Source organism: Andrena cerasifolii, chromosome 7 (genome assembly GCF_050908995.1).
Source record: "Andrena cerasifolii isolate SP2316 chromosome 7, iyAndCera1_principal, whole genome shotgun sequence".
NCBI lineage: Eukaryota > Metazoa > Arthropoda > Insecta > Hymenoptera > Andrenidae > Andrena > Andrena cerasifolii.
This window is the reverse complement of record NC_135124.1, coordinates 13,202,639-13,227,703: the sequence shown is the minus strand read 5'-3', so window position 1 is coordinate 13,227,703 and position 25,065 is coordinate 13,202,639. Positions and strand designations below refer to the sequence as shown.

Here is a 25,065-nt window from a genome sequence, read left to right as displayed (position 1 = left end):
CACTGACACATACGAATCACAGAGCCGGGAATATTAATTGAAACACGATGTAATCGGGATATTGGCAGCGCTTCCCTCGTAATTAAATGGAATCTTAATAATTGCACGTGGCCGAATCAAAAGCGCCTCGCCCCCGCGTGTAATTTAAACGAAATGTCTCCTACGCGGGGGGGGGGTCACTTCCCAAACTAATTTTCCCAGCTACGCAAGCATGCGTCGGCGACCAAAGCGTCCGCTGGCTCCGCGATTAATTTACAGGAGACAGGCTTTGGATGATTTTTAGCTGACCAGCAAAGCGAGAAACGTCAACGCAGTTCCCGTGCCTTTATTTTCGGGGCGAAATGTAATTTGAACCGGCGTGTCCGTGCAGTCGAACGGGAGGGGGTCGTAAAAAAGCGATGCGTCCCGGGAAAAAAGGCTGACAGCCAAAGGAATACCGCTGCGTCGGTTCGACCAGAGTTGTTTTTCCATTCGCGCTGCGACCAGCGTTTTTCAGCGTAAAACAGGATTGAAGGGCGACACGAGGGATGATTCGGATATATGGCAGGCCTCGGGACGCTGGCAATGATCGCTGCCAACCCCTTCTGACGGGGGATGGCCGACAGGAAACGGGCGATGGCTCGTTCCGGATGGAAACGGAGCAGGTGCTACGGTTCTTAAAAACCGTCGACGGTCGGTCTAAGTGGACGACAGGGGACTAAATAGAGCGTGCAGCGAGTGTAATTGCGGTTGGTCATCGCGGTATCGCGAGGGAGGCGCGCGCTGCACGCTTAATCGACGCGGTTCAGAGGCCAGTGTTCCGTGCAAATGAAAAAGTAACGTCGAAAGCTTTTAAAGCGAGCGGTGGCACCGCCGGTCGGCGTAACGCGAGAGCGACATTTTAACGTGAAATTGCGCGACCGCGGAAGAAGTCGCCGCCGATAATTGCGGCCTCTAGAATCGCACCGGAGCCCGGGGCTTTGTTGGCCGCGATGCTCTATAACTCGCGATAGATTCGCGCGAATGCGGCTCTAACGACTCGCTTTTAACGTTCACTGGGAAAAACGCTGGCGCGAAGGGATGCTAAATCGGTGCTCTTCCGCGACCGATATTTCAAGCCTTTCGGTACGGGTCGCTTGGAAGCTGAACCGCGCGGGAATTACTAGCTTTTGATATTATTCGTTTATCCGAAACGCTGAAAATATTTGCGCGACAATCGTGCATAAACATGCACGAGTATACATATAACATACAGCCGTCGCACAGTGGTCTGTATTGATGGTCTAGAGGGGCAAAAGTCCGAAATCATGACCATCCAAAATGAATGAATCTTGGTCATACCACAAGCTACTGAGTCAGAGATGTCGGAATGACATGGTATGCAACTTTATGCGTATTTCTTAAAAGTAACGATCGGTGAAACCTACGTGAAGCGGCCGCTTAGTAACCGATTGTTAATGTGCGTCAGTATCAGCTATATATCAGAAGTGCTCAATTGTATCGCGATTTAAATTCTTAGTATTTTGAATAATGGACTGCAAGGGTACAAGTAGTAAATCAAGCTTCAGCCATGAGTTTTTTAATTTTCAACGAACAAAATTAAAATATAATCATAAAAATGACGGAATTTTTCAATAGCTTTCGTTGGAAAAGCTCTAGATATCCAGGAACCTCATGGAACCTGCAAATGTTTGTGCTGTTTTGTTCTATTTGCTTTATAGAGTACATATTCACAAGTTATAGCTGCAAATATTTGCAACTCTGCATAATATTTATACATAATTAAAATAATTTTAACTTCAAAAATGATTTTAGGAGCTAAAATGTGTAATTCATTCTACATAACGTGGTGGTAAACAATTTTTCTCTACAAACACTGTCCATATTCGCTTTCTACATTTTAAAAAAACCCAGAATACGAATTTTGGTTTCAAAAAACCCTGGGAGACTGACTTTTAACTTTTAATGTGTTTTCCAAACAAATAATAAACATTTCCACCTAACTGATGATTTATGTACGACCTGCGTCTTTTGTTCCCCTAGATTGTTATTGGACAGACCACTGTGCGTCGATGAAATTCAGCGGATGCCCGGGTTCGTGATGATTGATCGTCTGACGACCAGGGGGACGAAATTTCAGCGACGAGCTGGAAGAATGCGCTATCAGCAAAGCTCGCGCTTGTTAAGTGGACCTTCCGGTCTAAAAGTCAATTTTTTTCTAATTTCATTTTTCGAATGTTCAACCTTTAGGAATACGTATTTAAAAGGATTTGCTGAAATTCGTATAATCCCCGAAATTATAGGCATTTGAGTAGCGGCAAATGCATGGGTCACAACCGGCTACTCGGCGCTCACGTAAAACTTTAAACGCGTTTTTCCGGAAACAGTGTTCTTAAACTCGGTGAGACCTGTATCTTCAAAAGTTATCATCCGATTCGACTGAAACTTTTTTTATTTTGAAGAATATACTTCTGGCTAGAGAGAAAACCAGAAAAATTACAAAAATTTGAAAATTTATCATTTTTAAAGGCGTTGAAAGGATGAAAACTATATGGAAAAAGTGATTTCAAACTTCAAGTGTCGTTGTTTTCTAAAAAATGTAATTTTTGTAATTTTTCCTGGTTCCCCCCTAACCAGAAGTATATTCTTCAAAATAAGAGAAGTTTCAGTCGAATCGGATAATAAGTTTTGGAGATACAGGTCCCACCGATTTGGATTAATTTTTTGACGCCTTGACTTTAACGACTTCCCAGTGCCGTCTGCAATGCTTAATTATAAAACAAAAAATATATTTCTATAATTTAAAATATCCTTAATACAATGCAAAAAGTCTCATTAAAATATATGTAGTAGTTTTCCTTTAATTAATTCCTAAAAATACACCTATTTTTTGGGGCTGTAGATTGGAAGGTCCCCTCAAACCGAGTGAAATTTCGAGTCCGTGGTTCGTCGATGTTCCACGGGAGCGAGGGCTAATCATGAGACGATAGCTCTCTCGCGAGTCGAAACTTGGCAGAAGTTTGCAACCAGCCACGGAGAAGGAATAATTCGCTGGGGGTAATGTAACCGAGTTGCAGGAGAGCGGCGGTAGCGTCCTCGGTGTCGTTGCAACCGGCAATTCTGTGCCGGAAGTTACGGGACAAAGGGCTCCTTTGACGAAAGGGGAGCGATTAACGGGGTCGCGGCGCCAACAGCACGCCAACTATCAACGATAATGAATTAGATCGCGCTGCAGGCAACGTCGTTTTATTAATAATTCACTCGTGCACGTCGACCGAGCCACCGCACCGTCGCGTCGCCACGAACGCGTTCGTTTCCGCGAACTGCAACACGACGCCTTCCATTCTCATCCCCCTTTCCTATATTCGACGCCGAGGGACGTACGCGCGAGATCCGTGGCGCGCATATTTTCTCGCCTCGGCGTGACAAAACGGGCGGAAAACATCGAGCGAGAGATTCCGTGGCGCTAGCGTGACGTTTCCGCTTTCCAGCGGGGCGCTGAGGTCCTTGGCTGCTCGCGCGAGGTCGGCAAGAAACTCGAAGGGAAACGGTTCCGCGTCCTCGCTCCAGGTTAGCCGAGATCTCGGGGCGAGGAGGTGCAATAATAAGAAGAAAAATATGGCGAAAGGGGAGAGGCGCAAGGGGGAGAGGAAAGACAACTGGGGAGGACAGAGACGAAGAGCCAGGAAGATCGAGTTCCCGCGCGATGCTACACTCGGAGGGGTGTTGGGAAACGCGAACGACCCTTGGCATCCCTCCAACCCACGGAGGGTGGTTGGAGCTGGCCCGCGACATGCATCACGCTAGGCGTCTGATGCATCCAGCGCATCCGGATGCAATGTGCACGAAAGGCGAACGCCTGGAGGAGCGTTCCAGAGCCGAGCGGTCTAGGTGTGTGTCTGGAGGTAGTCTGAAGGTGGTTAAAGCCGGTGCGGAGCTAGTTGAACGCGGCTGAAGCTGGCTCACCGTGCATCAGCCCCCTGTCTGCGCCAGATCGCTGGCTGGCTCGCGTTTCCACATGGCGCAGGGCCGTTGCGTTATCGGTTACACGACTGTCTACCGCCGGTGCACCCTCGCGGATAGGGATTGCATTACCGGGAGACCGGTAAATCGCGAGAAATACCCTGAAATTTTTACCGGTGATTCGAGAAATTACGTATAGCAATGTAGCGCATGTATGCGTTCATTAATTCTATCGACATCTACTACGTTATCAGTGAAAAAACACTTCAATTACTAATAAAAACAAAAACCGAAGAAAAAAAAATAAAAATCTGAATCCAGCCATGAAAAAATGGACGTATTTTCAAGTAGAAAAAGTAAAGAGAAAATATATACAAATGGCATATGATTTCTTAATGCCAACTCGGTCTACAAGTGTAGAATCTGAGAGCGCTTTATCCGTCGCTGGATTATTTTGTACATAAATTAGGTCGCGATCAGGAAACCAAAGCTTAGACGAATTATGTTTTTTACGTGCTTATTTGTTAAAAGGAATTGTTAAATAAAAAATATTTAATTATGTAAAAAATACTTTAAAAAAATACCGGTAAACCGGTTTTGATTGAAAATTTTACCGAATTACCGGTAATTGAAAAAGTCGGTAATTTTGCAATCCCTACTCGCGGATACTTCTAGACGGTGCCGCGGAACACAATCAAACAGAAATTGGCTGTTGAATCCCATGGAGAAACTAAGTGACAGGGTAGAATTAAAATTCTTTCGTTCTGGGATCTATTGGGGAAACATTGCGTTCTATATAGTCCACTTGCCGTTTTAAGAACAATTAGTCACCCCAGGGTTGATAACTACGTGCTCCATCCCCCTTACAGGTGATGCACTACCTACCTGGCAAAGACACATTACGCTCGCGCAGTAGATTCGACGCCACCTCGCTCGCTTATAAGTACCGTCGCGTCCCAGCGTACATTCGAGGATAATCGTATCCGCGTCACCTAATTGCGCCCCGTTATCAATTCCCCGCCCGTGGAATAATCTCTCCCTGCGCGGTTTGTCCGCCTGGCCCGCTCCCACCCACGCGTCCTCCTCTCGGTCGCCTACTTTCCCTCGTCAGGGGTAATTTGATTACGTCGTTCTACTAGACCGCCAGTCCATTTTCAGTTGTTAATATTCGTAATGGCAGGCGGAAGCGCGGCCCGGCGCAATCCGCCGTAATGCAACTCTCGAAACGTTAATTTACGCTAATGTGTCCGGGACACGTGAGAAGCGACGCGGTTCGACGAACTTTGTTCGCCGTTGCGTCACGTTGCGCCGCGAACGGTGGATGCTCTCGGGAGCGGGATAATTCACGGAACCTTGTAAAAATCTGCCATACCGTGGCGAGGCAGGTGCTCGCTGGAAAATTCGCGGGACTGGATGTGAGGGTTCACTTTACAAACGTGGAGGTCCGTACTGGTGCTTACCTTTCGATTCGACTCGCCACGGCAGAGCTCCCAGAGGAGGCAGAGGGCCAGGGAGGATATTCCAGTTTCTTTGGCGAGGGTGGCCAGGGTGGACGACACGAGGGCCAGCAGCAGTGGGAACGGCGCCCTCGTTTGATCGCAATGAGCGCAGTACGCCAGGAAGGCCGACAAGGTCAGCAGGCAGGCGAGAAGGTCGGCGCGACCGACTATGCCCGCCACCGCCTCGCTGTGAATCGGATGCACCGCGAAGAGGAAGCCGGCGATCGCGTGCCCCAGGTTGTTCCTCCCTGGCAGCACCTGCAACGTGACAAATATAAGCTGAACAAGTGGACAATGGGCCCGGGGATCGTGTGTTTCTCGGCCGTTGCGGGGGGCGCGAAGCGGGTGGCGTGCCTGAAGGGTGGCTTTAGAATCGAGGACAATGAACCGATCTCGAGGGTGAGCGGCAGGCTTGCCCAACTTTCGACGTTAATTTCTGTTTATCATAAGGGCGTAGTAGTCGGGAAATTTAGCGATAGGTAAGTTGCTGCAACTTCAGTCCGAAGTGTCTTGCAGCATAAAATTCCCCACCTCCTGGGGTGCATGACGGAGGCTGTTCAAAGTGTCTCGCACGATATATAACTTGGGAGTATTTACTTGCAGAATGCAGCGTATGTTTCACGAGTGTTTTAAACAGCTTCTATTATTTTACCAAGATATTTCATAAACGAAGCACGACGGGAATGTTGTATTATTCGCGGAGCGCACAGTGGTCCGAAATCCCCATATCGAGGAAAAAATATGATAGCATCAATGTGAAACCTTCAATTTATAAAAAAAATGGTATCCCGGGGGTTTTGAGGTTGCTGATTACAAGTCTGAAGTGAAAATTAATAAAAACAAAATATCTCCTTAGTATAGGAGATATGTGTATGTCAATATTAATGATTAAATTAAAATATCTCCTAAACTAATAGTCTTTCGACATAACTAGGTTAATACTTTGTCATAGAAAATGATGAACTGAATCCAGTAATGTATTAAAAAATATATGGTTCCGTTTAACAAAACATCGATGACCTTCATTCAGACCTTTGTGCGTCGACATTTAAAAAACTAATTACATTAAATCATGGCCTCCTAGAAACCATTCAACTTTCATCTAAAACATTTTTCGATATTATGAAAAACGAAAGCAAGATACTCCATTCAAACCACTGTGGAGCGCGGCCCGCGAAGGCGTTGCCTTGCATCGGCCTGTGGATTTAAATACCGCGGTAGAGCTGAGAGCTTGAACGGAACCGAAGCTCTCCGAACGGAGTAGCGGATTTCCCACGGTAATCGCGTTTCCATTACGATCGCCGTGGCAGGTGACACGAGCGGTCGTCAGGTGGAAGGCGCATCCCCGCACAGTTATTAGCGTAATATACGGGAATTAAATGGGCTGGTAAAATTTTATTTCCAACGTCCGCCATAAGGTCCGGTATTATCAACTCTGCATGACGTACGCTCTACAGGTGTCACTATTATCCCGTTTTCTACCGCTCTGACGTAAAATCTGGCCCGGCAGACAAGCGACGGGCGTTAATCGAAAAGCAGATGAATGCGAATTTTTCCAGCCGCGATTCAACCCCACACACTCGCACGCGCTCGAATTAGTTTCCTGTTTGAATAATCCATGAATTTAAAATGCTCCGTTTGTTTAACTACCGCGATTATCCCCGCGTGGCGCTGTAATTTACCTTCCTGGCAACCCTGACCACGAGAACGGTGCAGGCGGCGTGCAGAGCTACGTTCACTAGATGGTAACCCCAGGCTTCCAGGCCACCAAGAAGATGATTCAGTCGAAAGGTCGCCACGCACAGAGGCCTGTAGCTGCCGTGGGAGCCTCGATCCTCAAGGGGCGTGCCCCAGAAGTCATTCTCCAGCAGCCGATGCCACGGCGTGCTGGACAGCAGGTCTGGATTCGTCAGGATAGCCCTTCTGTAACCGAAACGAACAAGTCACCGCGTTAGCGTGTGTTTGTATAATAAAAAGATAGGGAGATAAAGTCTCCTCGAACGACAAACGCAAGGTGTAACACTTAATTATTTCCTCAACCCACTTTGAACGCGCGCAGAAAGCCACTCGTCTATGCAGAGTCTACCCCTTGCGCGAATCATAAACGCAGGAGGAGCTAAAGAGCCTAATCCAATTTGCCCCGGCGCAACGAGCATAGTAATCAGACGAAAAACAAGCGCGCAGCCGAGTAACGACTTCGGTAACGATTTAACGAGTACTCCTTCCCGCAAGTGCCCTCCATTCCGTCCACAAAGCGACGCAATACCGCGTTCTTCGCGCTCGCGCGCTTTTAAATCCATTTTTACTTGGAGGCAGCCGCCGAGCTCATAATTTCTACCTATTTGCATTGTACTTTCACGATGTGCTTCAACGCGATTCCTCCCCCCCCCCCCAGGCCGTGCAATTAGCAGGCATTCCCGGTTGAATTAATAACGCCGACGCGAAGAGTGCTCTCGCGCTCTGTGTAGGCCGTGCGCCCCCGTCGCGCGTCATTTTCGCGGCGCTATCCGTCCGACGGTCGACCGCAGGGCCCGCGGCATTTTAATCGACGCGAACAATCGATATTCACCAGCGAAACACGCGATGGTTCTAGTCGCGAACCGACTACACCGGAGGCGACGTACCTGTGCCATCGGCCGGGGAAATGGAGGAGAGAGACAGCAGTTTGATGAACGGACCTCTGATAAGCCTCGCCCCTTCCCCAATCGCGTCGCATTTTCTACGCGGGCATGCGAAGCAATGCTGGCTGGATACTTCTTGGGGGAGCACGAGATTTAAAGCAGCTAACTGGTTCGAGTACCTAGGTATCATCCGATAGGAAAATCCAGCGGACAGACGGAATAACGTGTGCGCGGAGTGGCAGAGGTTCCAGCCCCTTCGTTGCGCCACCGATTAATGCTCGGTATAGGTAATCGATTCCCCTCGAGGTGATGGAAAATGGCATCGACCGTGTGCGAATGAATTACTGGCGATGCCTCTTCGCAACGGATGCTTTTTTTCCCGGTCTTATTAAGTCGTCGCGTCGAAGCGGCGCGGCTCGCGAAGCACGGATAATAAAAAGTTGTAAAATCGCGGCGAGGGGCTCGGCATGGGGGACGGCTAACAATTAATCTCCATTCATGCCGATTGCAGCATTCCGAGTTTTTCGTCCGCGCTTTGCTGCCTCGTTTGGGAATTATTTCTCTGCGAGACGACTCGACGGCAGGGGTGGGCGAGGAGCTCGGAGGGGGGTGCGCGGCTTCTTTATCGAACGCTGTCGCTGTTTATTTCTCGACCGCGGCTCGATTCGAAACAGATGATTAAACTATTCTGCCGGTGTTATCGTAAGCGAGAGTTAAAAGTTTCGAGAGGACTCGGCGATTTCAGAGTTTCGAAATTTCATGCTGGAATAAATCCTCCCGATTTACTGAACTCATACACTGCCGCGTCTCCGCGCCTCTTACAACGTAGCGCTGTTGTTTTTCAATTTCGTTACCCGGGCGAACTCCTACCTACGATTCTGACTCACGTTGCAGAGCCGTCGTTACCGCAAGTTCTTCAATTTAAGCGACCGTGTCTGGCGGATACCGTCGGAACGTTAACGTAAGCGGGATCCACGGTCTCGCGAAATTCATTAGAATCGCGCCGCACCAGCTTCGGAACAATCCTCTTTGGCGGCACTCGAGTTCCGTTCCCTCGACTGCCGCGGCGGCACGCTCAGGCACTCGACATATTTATACGAGCGAGCAGATGGCGCGTAAACTTTTCCCCTCTCGATGTTTATTTCCATCTGCGTGTCTACCTGCGACTACCGCCGGCGCGTAGGCGCGAGTATTTATGGGAAAGGATGTAATAACGAGGCGGACCAATCCGTTTCAGCCGGTCGACTCTTTATCGTCCCTCGTTAATATTGATCGATTATTAACGGGAAGCATTAGCGATGCCGCTCGGCTGGAAATATGAATGTTTAATGAAAACCCTCGAAGCGGTAGAATAAGCTGTGGCGCGACGAGCCGTGGCGTCAATAAAATTCCGATCCTCGATTGCTGGTAATTTCCTCGTTATTACAGAGAAACGAGATGATGCACGGCGGGCTCGGGTGGAGGGGGCGCGCAGTTATCGCGATCACGCGCGAATCACTTTAGGCCGGCCCGCTGCTCGCCACCGCGGAAAATTAACGATTAAACAGGATGGAAAGCGACTCCTTCCGAGAATCGGCTCTCTAACGTCGCGCAATCCACGGTATTAGTCGCGGCTGGCATTGGTGATATTAAGCATCTGTCAGAACTGTCGCGAAACGGGGACGCTTTTCCCTCCCCGCGTTTCGCCCGCCCCTCGACGCCGCTCATCCCTAGCCTCTATCCGTGTGTACACGTTCGCGGTATTCCCCGAGGACTATTTCTGACAGTACACGTGACGTTAATGAAACTCGGTGCCCGGTCTCGAACGGAGCAGCTCGAGACGTGACTGCACGCGGAGGGTTCAGAGCCCCGGAAACGTGGCTCTTCCAGCCCCAAAGTCGAGAGGCTAATACCGGTCCAACCCCTTTAAGCCTCTCCCGTCGACTTACGTAAGGCCAGGGACGCCGATTCAATTTTCTCCGGGGTTCTTCGTGAGCAGCCACCGAATCGGAAAGCGCTTAGCGCGGTCAAATTAGAATTATTGGCCGACCCCCTCGGCGTAGAAATGAATTAATAAATTACACCTCTGCCACGTACCGACACCCCTGCCTCCCCCGCCCCCCCCCCCCCCCGCGCCACCTGACCCACGCGGTGATATAGATACCGCGGCGATATTAAAATCGACCAATGATTAATCTCCATGGCCGTGCGCTGCACCATACCACGCGAAAGAGTGGAAAAGAGGGGTTGAATAGGCGGGTGGCTAGGCGGGCACGGCCAGGGACGGCTGTCCTATCGATTGCACGCTCGATGGCCAAGCGAGGGGCGCACTTATAAAAAAACAGATCGATTTGGATACGACGATTCCAGATGGATCTGTAAATCCAACGGACAGTGTTCGGTGGAAATGATCGAGATTGGGGCGTCGCACTGTGGTCTGTATTGATGGTCTAGCGGGACAAAAGTCCAAAATCATGAGCATACAAAATGAATGAATCTTGGTCATACTACAAATTACTGAGTCAGAGGTATCGGAATGATATGGTATGCAACTTTATACGTATTTCATAGAAGTAACGATCGGTGAAACCTACGTGAAGCGGCCGCTTAGTAACCGATTGTTAATGTGCGTCAGTATCAGCTATATATCAGAAGTGCTCAATTGTACCGCGATTTAAATTATTAGTAATTTCAATAATGGATTGCAGAGGTACAAGTAAATAGTAAATCAAGCTTCAGCCATGAGTATTTTAATTTCCAACAAACAGAATTAAAATATAATCATAAAAATGATGGAATTTTTCAATAGCTTTCGTTGGAAAAGCTCTAGATACCCAGGAACCTCGTGGAACCTGAAAATGTTTGTGCCGTTTTGTTCTATTTGCTTTATAGAGTACATATTCACAAGTTATAGCTGCAAATATTTGCAACTCTGCATAATATTTGTACATAATTAAAATAATTTTATCTTCAAAAATGATGTTAGGAGCTAAAATGTGTAATTCATTCTACATAACGCGGTGGTAAACAATTTTTCTCTACAAAACACAGTCCATATTCGCTTTCTACATTTTAAAAAAACCAAGAATAAGAATTTTGGTTTCAAAAAACCCTGGGAGGCTGACTTTTAACTTTTAATGTGTTTTCCAAACAAATAATAAACATTTCCACCTAACTGATGATTTATGTACGACCTGCGACTTTCGTCCCGCTAGATTGTTATTGGACAGACCAATGTGCGTCGTGCAGCTGGAGAAACAAGCGGCAAAGGAACAAAAGTGTGCTATCGATTCCCCTACAGCAGCAACTCCCACCAGAGGGTGCAACTTTGTAAATGTGCTCGAGACGTTCAATGACGGCGACTACACTTAGCAATTGCTCCTGAAGGAATCTGTCCCGAACACCAGCCGTCGGCGATCGATTGTCGCCACCGAAATAAGCCGGAGAGGTGACGGCTAGTATCTTGTCTCTTTATCTATGGAGCGTCCCCTTTCGAATTCTCGTGCGATAAATCCGGGTCACGCGGCTCAATTTTGATACGCGATAATAACCGCCGGGACGGCGGAAAGATCGAAGCGATGGCGGGCCATAAATATTCACGCGTAATTTCGTGACAGATGACAATTTAATATCGCGAAACGGCATATTTAATCCACGAATCGACTGGAATTATTTATCAGAGCGGGAGTCGGAGGGTACGGGGAGGCGGATTGACGGGTGGCAAAACGGGTGTGTGGTGCGTTAAATTCTTCGACACCCAGCGACGCAGCGCGCTTCGTTTACCCCTTCGTGAAACGATATTTCACGGGCGCCGCCGCGGACGAAATTCGATAACGTCCCAGGGGGTGGAAGGGGCGGTCCCCACGACGGTCGAAATTTTTGCCCGAACAGCCGCGTCGGAATCGCGAAATTTAAATACCGTAGGGCGGCAGTAAAACACCTGGCGCGTCCCTCTCATAAATTTGGCCGCGTTACGATCGGTTCCACCTTGGCAGCGGAACGTGGGAGCCGCCGAGCGGATAAATAGAAATTCGCGGGGCCGTGACGGAGCGTTCCACGGGCGAGAAGTTCCTCGCGGAATCCCCAAGGGGATGATGCGACGCCCAGCAATTTGCACGACATCCCCTCGCGTCACCAGCTCCCGCTTCCTTTTCCATCTTGATCTCCGTACCGTCGCCCACCCCCCGGTCTTGTCCTTCCCAGAACGAATCCCATTCCGAGGGAACAAACGGTCAAGAGACGCGGCAAAGAGAGAGACAGAGACAGAGAGACACAGACAGAGACAGAGAGAGAGAGAGAGAGAGAGAGAGAGAGAGAGAGAGAGAGAGAGACAGTGAGAGAGAGACAGTGAGAGAGAGAGAGAGAGGGAGGGAGAGAGAGAGAGAGAGAGAGCAGTTAAGTAGGGGTACCCAAAGACTTGTAGGGAAGAACAATAAAAGCAGGAGGAAGGAAGGGAGAGAGGAGCCAGAGGGGTGGATAGCACGGGGCTCGACGACGTTACATTATGTCGGGCATTTCCCCGAAGATGGTCCCTGGAGCGAGAACCGCGAAGATGTCGGCGAGGGAGGACCAAATAAATACCTGACTAAATCGCCCGGAAAACTCATTCCATCCCACGGGCGTGTTTGGGAGCGGGCCTCGGCCGCAGCAGGTTCGTTCGAGCGGCACACCGCGCCCCATTGATGGCCCCTTGCTGCCATTCTCCCTCCCCCGGTGCAATTTCGAAAGTGAAGCTTAAGTCACGGCCGCCTAGGTGTGACGGAAGGGAAAAGTGGCCGTGCCGTAAGTTACGTCGTAAAGGAACCGCCCTTCCTACGAGAAATCGAGCTTCCGAGTGCCTCGAACTAGCGTTTCTTTCATGGAGCGAAGAATGTGTGCAGCATATCCTGCTCGAACCACCTCGCACGTAACCGAGACGCTACAGCTATCTGCAGTTTGGTAACACTGTTGTCTGATATACTGAAAAATCCCGCGACACCAACGATTGAACAATGGTGCAGCACTTTCATCTCTCCCCGTCGGAGAATCCGCCCACATCGGTAGCGGGGAATCGCGATAAAGCCGCGAGAAACGGCAACAACACGAGCAATCGAGCGATCGCGGTTCAAGGAGGTTCCAGGGTGCTCGTAAAATCGTTACACGGGGTAATCTCGCTTATTGAATATTTTACGAGCCCCGGCAACATCTTAGGCGCGCGCTCCTGCAGTAGTATAACCGCGAAATGGGTCAGACACGGTAATCAGAGCGCCGAAAGTTCGTCGGGTGGCTCCGGCGTCGTAAAATGGCCATCGAGGGGGTGCAGCTGAACGCAGAAACAATAAGGTTGATGGGGAACTAGCTCCATCGATACCAGACGCGAACGATAACCAATCGCCGGCTCCGTTTTACGATCGCTTCTCGCGGCACTTTGCGATTAGACGCTGCTAACGCAAGCCTGCTGCGACGGATAAACGATGATGATACTCCGTTCCATTGTGCTGCTCGGAGAGCTGCGAGAAAGCCCAACTGTTCGATATGCATCATCCAACGTGGATAAGATTCGCAGACTTTCGCGTACCACGAAATAACGGAAGTTATCCAATCTCGCGAAGACGGGACCGCGAAGTTGATAAAGGGAAATACAGCGCGGCTCCCGGTATGCGTGGAGAATATTCAGATACCGCGGTCGGATCGCGAGCAAAACTGTGTCGCTGGCGTAAAAGTAAATCATCCTTCGTCGCCGTTTTATTTGCCCAGGGAAATAAAGCTCCGATTCTGGATGAGAATTTATTAGCCAGCAGAACTTCCTGGCCCGCTGCAACCCGCGCGTGTCGCTGGTACTGCAAGGAACTGGCTGTATTTAGCCTCATTGCGAGGCAAACTACTTGCGAAGCGGCGGAGCCACTGAACCGACCGAGCCCAATAACTCTCCCGGCTAAAGGAGCTAATATCTAACGCAACCGACACTTTTATAACGAAATACGTCAACCCTAATTCGCCCGCCATCCGTCTAAGGTAGACGCGTGTTTAGCTACCCTGGAATAGCATCCAGCTCGCTCGACGCTCGCTCTACCTATATGGCTGCTCTGGCGACGCTTTGAAGCGATGTTTGGTACTTTGCTGCAGCTCCTAATTGAGGGCGAGCCAGTGAATTGTATGGGGGTATTGAGTACACGAGGCTAGCTAAAATCAGATCAAGAGCAATGAACAGAAATCAAGGGCCTGTAACGTGAATGAACAACATCCCTCGCCCATTAATCAACCTAAAACTCGTTTGTCCCTGTGTCCACTCACGACCGTCCAACCATTCACCGTATTTCATGGAAAATCAATGTCCGGCACAGATTTTGCCTCGTTAGCGGGGTAATCAAAGACTCGATTAACGTGGCGGAAAGAAACAGGGGAAACATTAAACTTGAGCGATCCAGGTGGACGCGTGGTCCGGCACAGGCCCTTTTTCACGCGTCTACGAGGTGATCAGTTTCTTTTTTTCCAGAGGTCACCGGGAACGTGTTCGAGGCTTATACCGGGGGGCGTGAAAATCGACGGGCGTAAATCGAGGCAGCCCGGTTCGTTCCTCTTCTTTGAGAAGCGGCGTATAAAGAGATGAAGTAGAAGGCGGGGCCAAGGACGAGAAGCGGAGAAAGAACGTCTCTCGCCAGACGCGCGCCTATATACCCTTTATAGCGGGGAATCCGAGAGCGTCGTAATAGAAACCCCTGACAGGGGTCAATCTCCTAACGGTCGATCCCGAAAAGCCAAGCCAGCTACCATTCATCGATCACTTCAATCCCTGCTTCGATCTAGACCCCGCTCCATCCCCGAATAAGCTGCGCCTCGCTTCTCGGTTCCTCTCCGACGTTCTGCATGCCAGCCGATGCCCCTCTTGCACCTCTGCCGCTCTTAACTCGACGGGGGAAATACTTTGAAAATGATAACTGACTCGGCGGGGAATTGGCTGAGCGAGGGAAGCCTCTCCCAGCCCCGCCTGGGAATCTGCCTCGACGGTAAATAAGGGGAATTCGAGTTCGAAATCGTCGAGTGTTTGGGGCGGACCAAGTGGTCTGGTTTCTTGACGAACACGAGACTACCGCGAGCCTGGCGAGATTACTTGGTCATCAACTGTAGACAGGAGGGGGCGAACTCGGAAGTTCGCGGTATTCAGTGCGATCGAATCAGAGTTCGCGGAGGCGACGTCGCAACTCCGGCGCGAGTCTGTTTGCTCGCCTGTGGCCACTCGAAAGGGCCGTGCGACGAATAGAAATTGCTCTCCAAGTAACAGCCAGTCGCCTTCGTCGGCCGCGGCAAGGGTGATCGGAGTATCTCGCTAAAATGAATTTTCCCTGAACTGTGAGTAATTCTTCCCAAAGTTTAGGTGACCTAGATGGTTGCCGACGAAGTGGGTGCAGGTCCTGAAAGAAGCTTTTGTCACGCACCCTTCGAGTTGTTAAGTGCAGATCGTTTCGGGGGTTTGTTAGAGGATGCCGGCGTCTACGAAACGGTTGAGTTTTAATACGCGTCGTAAACTTGGAATAATCGACTATTGAGTTTTATTCCACGCGTAAAACCCCGCCTGATGTACATACCACCCACGTAACACCTCCGAACTGTTCCCTGGTCGCAGCTGTAATATCAAAGTTTCTTCCGTAGCCACAATGCGAGGATTCGGTACGGTGTTACGAATTTAGAGCGTTCACGCGAACCGGTGGAGATTCGTACCACGTCATCGCGGTAGTTTTCCACCGCGACAGCTTTCAGTCACAGCGCTCGGATCCGAAACAATCGCATTGTTCGGGAACAGTGGATACCGGTGACGGCGCGGCGCGCGATTCCAATGACTGAGGCCCCCGCTCGCAGCGGTGACAAAAACCGGAGAGTACCTTTAGCAGGGGCTACGAGTAACAGCTCCGGGGAAGGTATCGAATTCACGATATCGAGCGTTTTCGATATCTAACACGCGCGTCCCGTTTTAACTCGACGGAGCCTCTACTATCCACGAGTCGTTCCGCCGCGCAAAGGGAAGCCTCCCTCTGTGAATGGGGACGCGTCTCTACGGTGGTACGTAATATTTTATTTTGCATCGAGAATGGCCTGCAGCCAGTGTCATTTCACGGGTCCCGTGGATCATTCGTGCCCCGTAGCTTTCCCCCGTATCCAAGGTATTTCCCCTTTTATCCGAGGAGCCTCTGGCAGCCTGCCATCGTTGAAGACGACGAAAGTCCCTTCTATTTTCCGTGCCCAACCTCGCCATTTGGTAATAAAGGTATCCCTTCTGGTCTCCCCTGGCCCTCCCCCGTGTCTCTATGTGTCCGCCCGTTTCCTCTTCCCCATCTTTTCTCTCGGCGTATTCGTCGCGAACGAGCGTCCATTCAGGGCCGTTGGCAGTAGACGTCTGGCGGTCGCGCCTCCTTCTCGGCCAACCCTGTATTCACAACCCTCCCTGCAACCCTCTCCGTTTTTTTCTCTATTCTCTAGCCCTAGCCTGCGAGGCAGCCGAAGCGTGGGCGGAGGTGCGATTCACGGTTGTTCGGTCCCTCGGTTCCACTTGACCTTTCGATTCTTCCACGGGATCCCGTAAATGGAGGGCTTATTAAAGGCTCCCCGTGCTCGGGGGCTCGTGATAGAATTAAAGGGTCGAGAGTTGCATTGAAGCCGGCGGCTGGCACGATGCTCGAGAATTATTGCGGCAACGGACGTGGAGGATTCTTACGCGCGACTTTCGCTCTTTCGATTTACGAGCTGGAACCGCAATAAGGATCAACGCCAGCCCCGGCCGAGGAAAATCAATGCTCAAAGGGAGAAGAGGAGTCGAGCACCTGGAGACCACTCTTCGCGGATGCTCTTTGCGTTATTACATCGTCCCCATCCCACTCCGCCGAGGGTGGCGTTCCGGAAAATAAGATCCAGCGATGGACGTTTAACCCAGATAGCGTGACTCCTGGACGTTGCATATCGAACGGCCATAAATCGCGAAGCTCCATCGGTCCGTCGTTTCTTTTCTTTTCAAACATTAGTGCTTTGTTTTAAAGGCTCCTCGTGATTTCATAGCGTGACTGGGGCATTCAAAGGTCGAACTGACGTCGGATTATCGGATGAAGGGTGTTGCGCTCACAAGAAACACTATTCAATTGATGGAATCACGCAGATTTCTTTATATTGACCGAAAGTATATGTCACAAAGGGCACAAAAAATTAACTTAAAGATGCTCCCAACAGCTGGTCTGACCCTGAAAAATCAACAAAGATGGAACAGGGGAAAAAAGAAAAATGAGGGAAAGAGAATGACAAATCTGTCTGTTCAAATTTAAATATCTCTATTATATGAAAATATATTTAAATTTGAACAGACAGATTTGTCATTCTCTTTCCCTCATTTTTCTTCTTGTCCCGCTTTCACCTTTGTCGATTTTTCAAGGTCAGACCAGCTTTTGGGAGCATCTTTAGCTTGCATTTTTGTGACCTTTGTGACATATACTTTCGATCAATATAAAAAAATCTGCGCCATTCCATCATCAATTGAATAGTGTTCCTTGTCAGCCTGGAATTTAGTTGTTTCCGTCGTTCTGCTACCTCCAGTTTACGAATATGACAACCTGGAGAGTTAGTCGAATGTTTCGAAGCCAAAATCAATGCGACTTCGCATGCCTGACAGTGAAATAATCGACATTGAGATGAAAACGAGCGCCATAATCCGCGCACAAAGTTGCTGCGATAGTCGGACAAACAGCCGACAACTAGCGCGGTAATCCAATTAACAGTGTCGAATTCAAAGGGGCGGGTGGACGACGAAAGAGTCGCAAGCGCCCGCGAAAACAAGCACGTCAGTTTTATCGAAAATATTGGTCGACCCAGGCCGCAGCGTTTGATTAAAATTTCAATCGATATTTAAGCCAGCCTTTTTCTGAGCCGCTCGTTCGAAGAGCCGATAAAAATACTGCACCCTCGGTGTATGCCAGCTGAGAGTTCACCCCGACCAGCCCTTTATTGTCCTCGGAACTACTAATAGTCGCCGGATCGATAGCCGGGCGTCATTTATTTCTCAATGGACGAAATTAACGCCAAGAACTGGAACGGCGATCCGCGTTTGCATTGGTTGCAGCGTCGACCTCGGCCCGAACTCGGGCAATTATTATTCGCAAGTAAATATTTACCATTCCTGGCGGCTGGGGAAGTACCTGCATGTAATTGGTGCTTATCAAGACGACGCAGCAGAGTTCCCATTCATGGAAGCTGGACGATGGAGAGCGAGACGAGAATTTCAAAGCGCGAGACCGACGAGGAATCGTTCTAGGAGCAACGACGTCGTCCCCCGAAGACTCGTTGTCCCGAATTTGATTAGTCGATGGGAGAAGGTAATCCGAAGTAGACTGTGGCTCGTAATAAAATTCATAGCGTCGCCTGGAAATCAGATCGCGGTGGCTCCTCGAACGCCACTTGAAACGCGCCCACCCTGCCCACGGGTTCGACCAACCCTGGTAACTTTTCTTCGACCCCGCGGGTCCCATTTACGCACACTCGATCGGCTGCGCTCAGATGGGACTAGTTATTCCGATCACGGTAGAGGATTTCGCTTGTCTGCTTGCACGAGAGAGAGAATCTTTTACGACTGCCGCCCGGTGTCGCCAATATCGACGACGACTACGTACTTTGCTTGTATAATGCGGCCAGAGGCAGCCCAGGATTTACCTGTCGCTAAGAGAACCGCCGTTATCCGTTTCTTACCGCGTTTATCGGCCACTCGGTCCTCGCGCGTCGAGGGAAATAATTCTGCGGGGCTCTGTAACGTCGCCCCTGCGTTTCACGTAGGGACGCCAGTAGGGTGTGGAATTGATTCCGGGTAATGGTAATTGTCGTCGCGCTGAGGTTAACGAGGTTGCTCGCGAGGGCTGCGCACCAAGACCGAAGCAGTTTTCTCGGAAGAAGGGTGTGACGAGGGAAACCGTTTGGAAAATCTGTCAGACGAGGAAATGGGTAGGAAGAATCGTCGAGCAGCCCTCGTTTTCGACTCTCCATGCCGAAGCCAGTATGCAAATGTCCCCTGCGCGACTTCCGTTCCAATGAAACAAAAAAAAAAAAAAAAACAGCGAGGTCGACCTCGTATCGTTTCATTTCCTGGCGGACCTCTTAAAGGGGGTGAATTTCGTAAACGCTAATGGCGATCGGAATCGTCGTGGTAGCAGCGAGCCGCGGAGTAACGACGGCCGTTCCGAACGCTCGTGAAAACCAATGGACGCTCAAAAGCCGGTGTAAATGGCGAGTGGCACCCTTAATTTTTCATTAAGCACCTATCTCACTCGAGCAGCCAATAACGCTCCCCTCGGTTCGAAGGAAGAATAAAGTTGCGGTTCCCTACTCATCGTCGTCGATCCCACCCGCCCCCGCTACCCTTTTACCTCCTGTTCCGGCATTTAATCGCGGCGCTGGGCGATTCGAGGCCACGTAATTCCATTCATCGACGCGAAGACAAATTGCACGGGCCACAATGCCCCTGGAGGGAAGGGGTGGGTACAGCGGGTCGTAGAGGGGGTCGGTGGACGTTCGATCGCGGTTACAACGGGAAACTATGGCACGAACGAACGGTATAGACGCGTACGCCCGGCTCGGCCTTCCTGCCTCGAGAGGGAAGCCTCCCTCCTCTTGGACGGGGCTGCAGGAAATTCCTTGCTACTCGAATAGTTTGAATAACTACCCCGTCCGGCTCCTCTCGACGACGACGATGCGCGTCGTCCGTATCTTCCAGCTCCTCTGCTTCTCCCGCGTCTTGCCTCGCCCCCTCGCGGATGCCCCACTTTCTCCAATTCCACCTGTCCCCCTGCCACGTCCTACTGAGTTACTGTTACGCCCGAAATAGAAGGCCCGGATGAACGATTATTGCCGGCACTATCTACCTTTTTCCACGGAATCCAACTGGCGGCGAAGCACAGTCGCGAAATTCATGAAGCGACTGCTGAGAATCTGATACACGAGGGACCACTCAACCCGCCGATTCATCGCATAGAATACGTAGGAAAGAGAAACACGGAGCCGGGTAGAAACAGTCCACGGCTTCCGACCGTGGTAAAAAGCTGAAAATTGAATCGATGGTTTGATCCAGGATCAAAGCTCGGACCCCGGAAATGTCCACCAAAGGTTCATCCTTCAATCCCGGAGATCCAACCTCAGGGCCTGCAGGCTCTCGACTGCTAGCAGTCGGTGCGGCTTTGATAGGATTTTTCCAGCAGCGTGATCAAGGAGGCCGGAAAACACAGGCTTGATGCTCGCCTCGTGGCAGCTCCCAGGGTGTCCTCGGGATTGAGGGATCCGCGTAGGTTAGCTTTATTGCGGCTGCTAAACCACCCCTGGCACGCGAATTATTGCAGGTAAACTCGGTGTGTAATGAGTAAAACGCGAAATGTTGTGCGCAGCGCTGCGTATGCATACACGAGCGGATGTAATGGAACGAGAGTGGCGAATGAAAACAGGGGACGAATACGACTGCGGAGCTACTAAAAGCGTTGAAATTAATCCGGGATAACGGCTGCGAAATGCAGCCGATCTCTGTGCGCGTTCGAACCGAGCGTTTTTAATAAAATACCCCCTCGACCACCCTTGTTACAGAATATATTGCGAGCAGTTCATAACGAATCGCTTGCCGTATAGGGGTGCGTGCATAAAATAACCGTAACCATGCTTGCTAAACACAGTTCGTCCTGCGTCGCTAAATTAAACGCAACGCAATTACCAATTTCCGCTAATCTCGCTAAAAACGCGAGGACCACGTACCAGATATTATCGTGGACCTTGGTTAGGGTACGTCGCATATGCCACGAGCTTGCGTTCACATCCAGGGGTTTAAAACAGTTATGATATCGGTTTCAGTTCTTGAAACAGTTATGAAGAACCGATATTCTGGATAACTGTTATAAGGAACCGAAATTTCTGACTATATCAATTTCGGTTACGGTTCTAGAACCGTTATTTTTTCGGTTCTGTATCGGTTCTAAAACGGTTCTGGAGTCGGTTTATTTGGGTTCGTAATTTGATTCTTATATTGTTCCTACGAAATTGTTATATGTTTTAACTCTCCGATGGCTGTGCATGGATTTATTTTGTCAACGCAATTTGAACGCAGACATCTATTCTTGCTATTGGCATTTTCTTATTTCCGCTACGCAATCTGGTGGCGAAAATTAAAGCAGTCTAATCGGGTTAGCTGTCACATGTAACTGGCAGTATTGGGAATTTCGACTGTTTGATGATCGATTTTGTAAAATGTAACAGACTATTTAATGACAAAAACATTATTGCACTGTGTCAATACTTGTGTGACACCAGTCCTGTAACGCGATTGACGCGATTACAGAGCTTACTTTAGTAGATGGCGCTCTCACAGTATTTCCCAAAAGTCATCATCTCAGTAGCGTATCTAAGTACGTCAATGTTTTTATGTGTAGCTGTTTATTACTCCGTGGCGGAATTCGCTTGACTGTGAAAGTGTGAAAACTTGCGAGTGTCAGGGAAATAGGTCTACGTTAGAGCAGACACGCAGTAGAAGTAGAAGCCCCTAACGGATGTGCCAGACGGGTTAGGAGATGCGGCTGCACAGAAGAAGGAAAATCGAAACGGCAAAGGCGGAGGCTAAACGTCGAAAGCGATCTCCCAGGCCGATTTACCAGCGTATGGTTTATTGGCTGAGGCGGAACACTCGACGTGTTCGGCTTGGTCGCCTCGGTGAAAAATATCCAGCCCTTTCTCGCGTCTTTCAGTCGGCTCGCTCGCGTTTCAAAGGTGGGGTGAATGGGCGGGGAAGGTGAAACGGCGCGAGAAGGTTCGCCCTGACGGTGCATCCGAACCCCCCCGAGGCTCTTTATGCCAATCCACGTCGTACCCGTCCCCGCGTCCCCCGGAACCTTCAGCCTCGTTCCATCGGGCGTGGCGCTGTCAAATCACCCACGTTCCGTTTTGTATTCAATCGCGCCGCGGCTCGCGGAGTGCAGCCACAGCTGCAGCCGATTCCGCGGGGCTGGCTGCAACAACGACGCCTCTATTCGTCGACGGCGATGGACTGGCTGCTCTCGAGCGTGACGTTGAAAAATGCTCGCGCGATCCGCGGGAACGCGTCTCCTGGAGATCAGGCCGCGTCGGGGAATCGATTCGCGAGCGCGTTTTCGCGAGCTAAGCTGCGGATCACGGTGTTGCGTGAAACAGGCACCTGTGTCGGGGGATGAGAGTGACATGGCTCGTTTCACGCGAGCAGTCTTGATTTAATTGCTCTCAAGTTGCGTGAAACAGGTGGAAGAACAGTTTCCACGTCCATCCAGTTGTGTGGCTCGCAGGCGTCTGGAGCGCGGAGGTTTTGTTTTATATGGAGAATAAACTCGGGAGGTTTTATTTCATACTCGAATCGTTCGTTCCCAGCGCGTGTTCAATTGTGGCCACGCCGCACGGTGTCGCGGCACGTGTTCAAAAAGCAAAAATTTGAGTTTTTAAATTTTGTATCTCATTTCATGGAATTGGTAGTAAACAGTCCTCCGACATAAGAACATCATAACTTAGTACTATAAATAAAGGATTTAAGATCAGTAATTTTACATTTAAAGTCGAATAACCAAACGCAAGCTGTCAAATCACTGTATCTTAATGGAAAATTGATTTTTGATTTTTCTTCTTATATACTCGTTACACTGTGCACCGAGTGTATTCCTCGCCGACAGCCACGCGGTGTTTGATGATGACGTTGAGAAACGCTGCTCAGATCCCATGCCAAGGGAGATCCACGTCAAACGATGGAACCGTCTCTTCGCGACCCCGTACCGATTCGCGAATTGCTGCGACGCGAATCATTGGACGTCAGATATTTCGAATTTGATAAATCAATTCTCTTTATCGTATCTGTATCCAGTACCTGGCGCCGTATCTAGGCCTGGGAATGTTAGCTCGCGACGGTGAAAAATCTATCGATCGTCTGAGTAGCTAAATTAGTAGACACGTCTAGCGAATCCGATCAGTCGACTCTCTTTCCTCTGCACAGTGGAAAGCATCGCATTTGAATTCTCGCAACTCCGTGGAATTTGACAAATACTGTCTAGACCTTCTGCCGTAAGAGTCTCCCGCAAGAAGAATGGCGGATTCCCAACAGATTCGCTTCACAAAAGCACCGTTCCAGCCCCGGCGATATAAATCGCTCGCCCAACATCGAGCGATATTATTCAAGCTGTTTGGGGGGTCCCATCGATACGGCAATTGCGCGGTTGCTCGAGGGAAATCGAATCAGGCGACGAGCACACCGGTTCGTGGGGGGTTAAGACATGGCTGGGAAATTACGCGACCGGGGATGCCTGGAGCCGTGCGATACTGTGAGGGAAATGAATAAACCAGGGTTCGAAAGAGAGGGCAGGCCGCATACGTGGGTCGTGGTCTGACAAATGAAAGACCGGACACGGTAACCTTCTGCGGTCGCCCGCTGGTACGGAGAAGAGACGCGTCCCGGAAGCGTCGTGCAATCTCCACGCGAGCCATTCAAATGAAAGGGTGGCCCAGAGCACGAACGAATCGGACGAATCCTATTTCTCTTGCGGCGGGACCTTAAATTGCCAACGAGATCCTGCGGCAGCGTCGCATATGATTGCTCAAAGCTCCCGGTGCCCTCGCACCGCTACCCTCCGTTTCTTCCCCCATCGATCCTTCCACCAATTCGTCCCCGTTTTTAAAGCTCCCCGCCCGACTGATCGAGTCGAGCGCTCGCTCTTTTCTAGGCTTCTGGGGGGCGGCGTAATCGCGGTTGCTAGGTAGAAATCGACGATGACGCTGCTTGGCGCCTTTTCTATAGCAGCCCCCGTGCTATATAGCCGCTCGTCGTCGGGATATAACGTATATATCCGGCGCCTGAGGCTCGAGGTAAGGCATTGTTGATTGAGGGTCGATGCCGAGTCTCGATTCCACCTTCCATTGTCGAGTGGAAAGCCCGAGCAGGAAGCAAACGGAGGATCAGAGACCGCGGAGCGCTGAATGAGGGAGGCGTCGCGTCGCGAGGGCGATGGCGGCACGGGGTGGAACGCCGAGCAGAGGAGGAGACCTGCGGGGGGTTAGGCAGCGAGCAAAAGAGTGGAAATCCAGCGCAAGAAGGCTTTCGGAGTTGACGGTGATTGCTCGGAGAATGGAGAACTTGGGTGAACGAGGAGGGAGCGGACGCGACGATCTCAAGGAAAGACAGATGAGGGATGTATACGCGTTTCGCTGATGGCCTACTCCTACTCGGACCCGCGACCCAACTTCCCCTGATCGCGGAGATTTGTCTTCGGCGACTTTTATATTCGAGATTGCTTCTGGTAACTTTGTATCTTCCGGGAGAATCGCGGACTGGATGCTTTCTAATCTCTAACTTTTACCTTGGGAAATTCTTGGCTCCGGAGAACAGGAACGGCAAACAACACTGCCCCGCGATAACCCCTAGCCGAGGCACACGCTGACTCCAAGATTCCTCGACTCAAGGAAAGGACGAGGAGTCAGTGAACCCCCGATAGGGAACGGTGAAAGATCAGGATCCATTCGGGAGCGAGACGCTGGAAGTCGATCGTCGGGAGAATAGGGGGCCGAAGGAAATGAAGATACCCTTGGAACGAACCAACGAAGAATACACCCGCGACGTTGCGTTCCCGTATATCCGACTCTTCCGGTGGGATGGCGCGAAACCAGAGGCGACGAAGAAGAACGCGGGATCGACTTGACGAAATGAAACGTGGAAGCCGATAGACGCGATGGCAGGCTAAAACGAGGTCGATCGTGGCTCCTGGGGAAATAAGGAGCGTCGAAGGGGTGGAATAGGGGGAGGGCAGCGCCTGCGGCACGTAGATAAGATTCATGCGAGGAAAAGCCTCGAACTTCGACGGGCTGTGAACGAGGCCTAAACCCGAGGCACAGCTCCGCGAAAAATCCCAGCGAGGCGACGCGCACCCCCTCTTTACGATATTGGCCCCTAGGATGGATTCGACGGGTACGACGGAAACGACGGCTACGTTCCGTCGCCCATATTCTCGGGCCAGTGGAGGGTTAAACTAGAGTCACCA

The 25,065-nt window shown here is 50.3% G+C and overlaps 1 protein-coding gene across 3 annotated transcripts in view; it reads right to left on the bottom strand.

Moving 5' to 3' along the window:
* Positions 1 to 25,065, bottom strand: part of Tmtc2 (Transmembrane O-mannosyltransferase targeting cadherins 2) — a 175,831-nt gene that overhangs the window by 88,343 nt on the left and 62,423 nt on the right. For all 3 annotated transcript variants that reach the window (XM_076815904.1, XM_076815903.1, XM_076815902.1), the window contains exons 2-3: positions 7,124 to 7,364; positions 5,403 to 5,699 (exon numbers count right to left, since the gene is read on the bottom strand). In XM_076815904.1, coding sequence (XP_076672019.1) covers positions 5,403 to 5,699; positions 7,124 to 7,364 — 538 coding nt within the window. The remainder of the gene's footprint in view (positions 1 to 5,402; positions 5,700 to 7,123; positions 7,365 to 25,065) is intronic.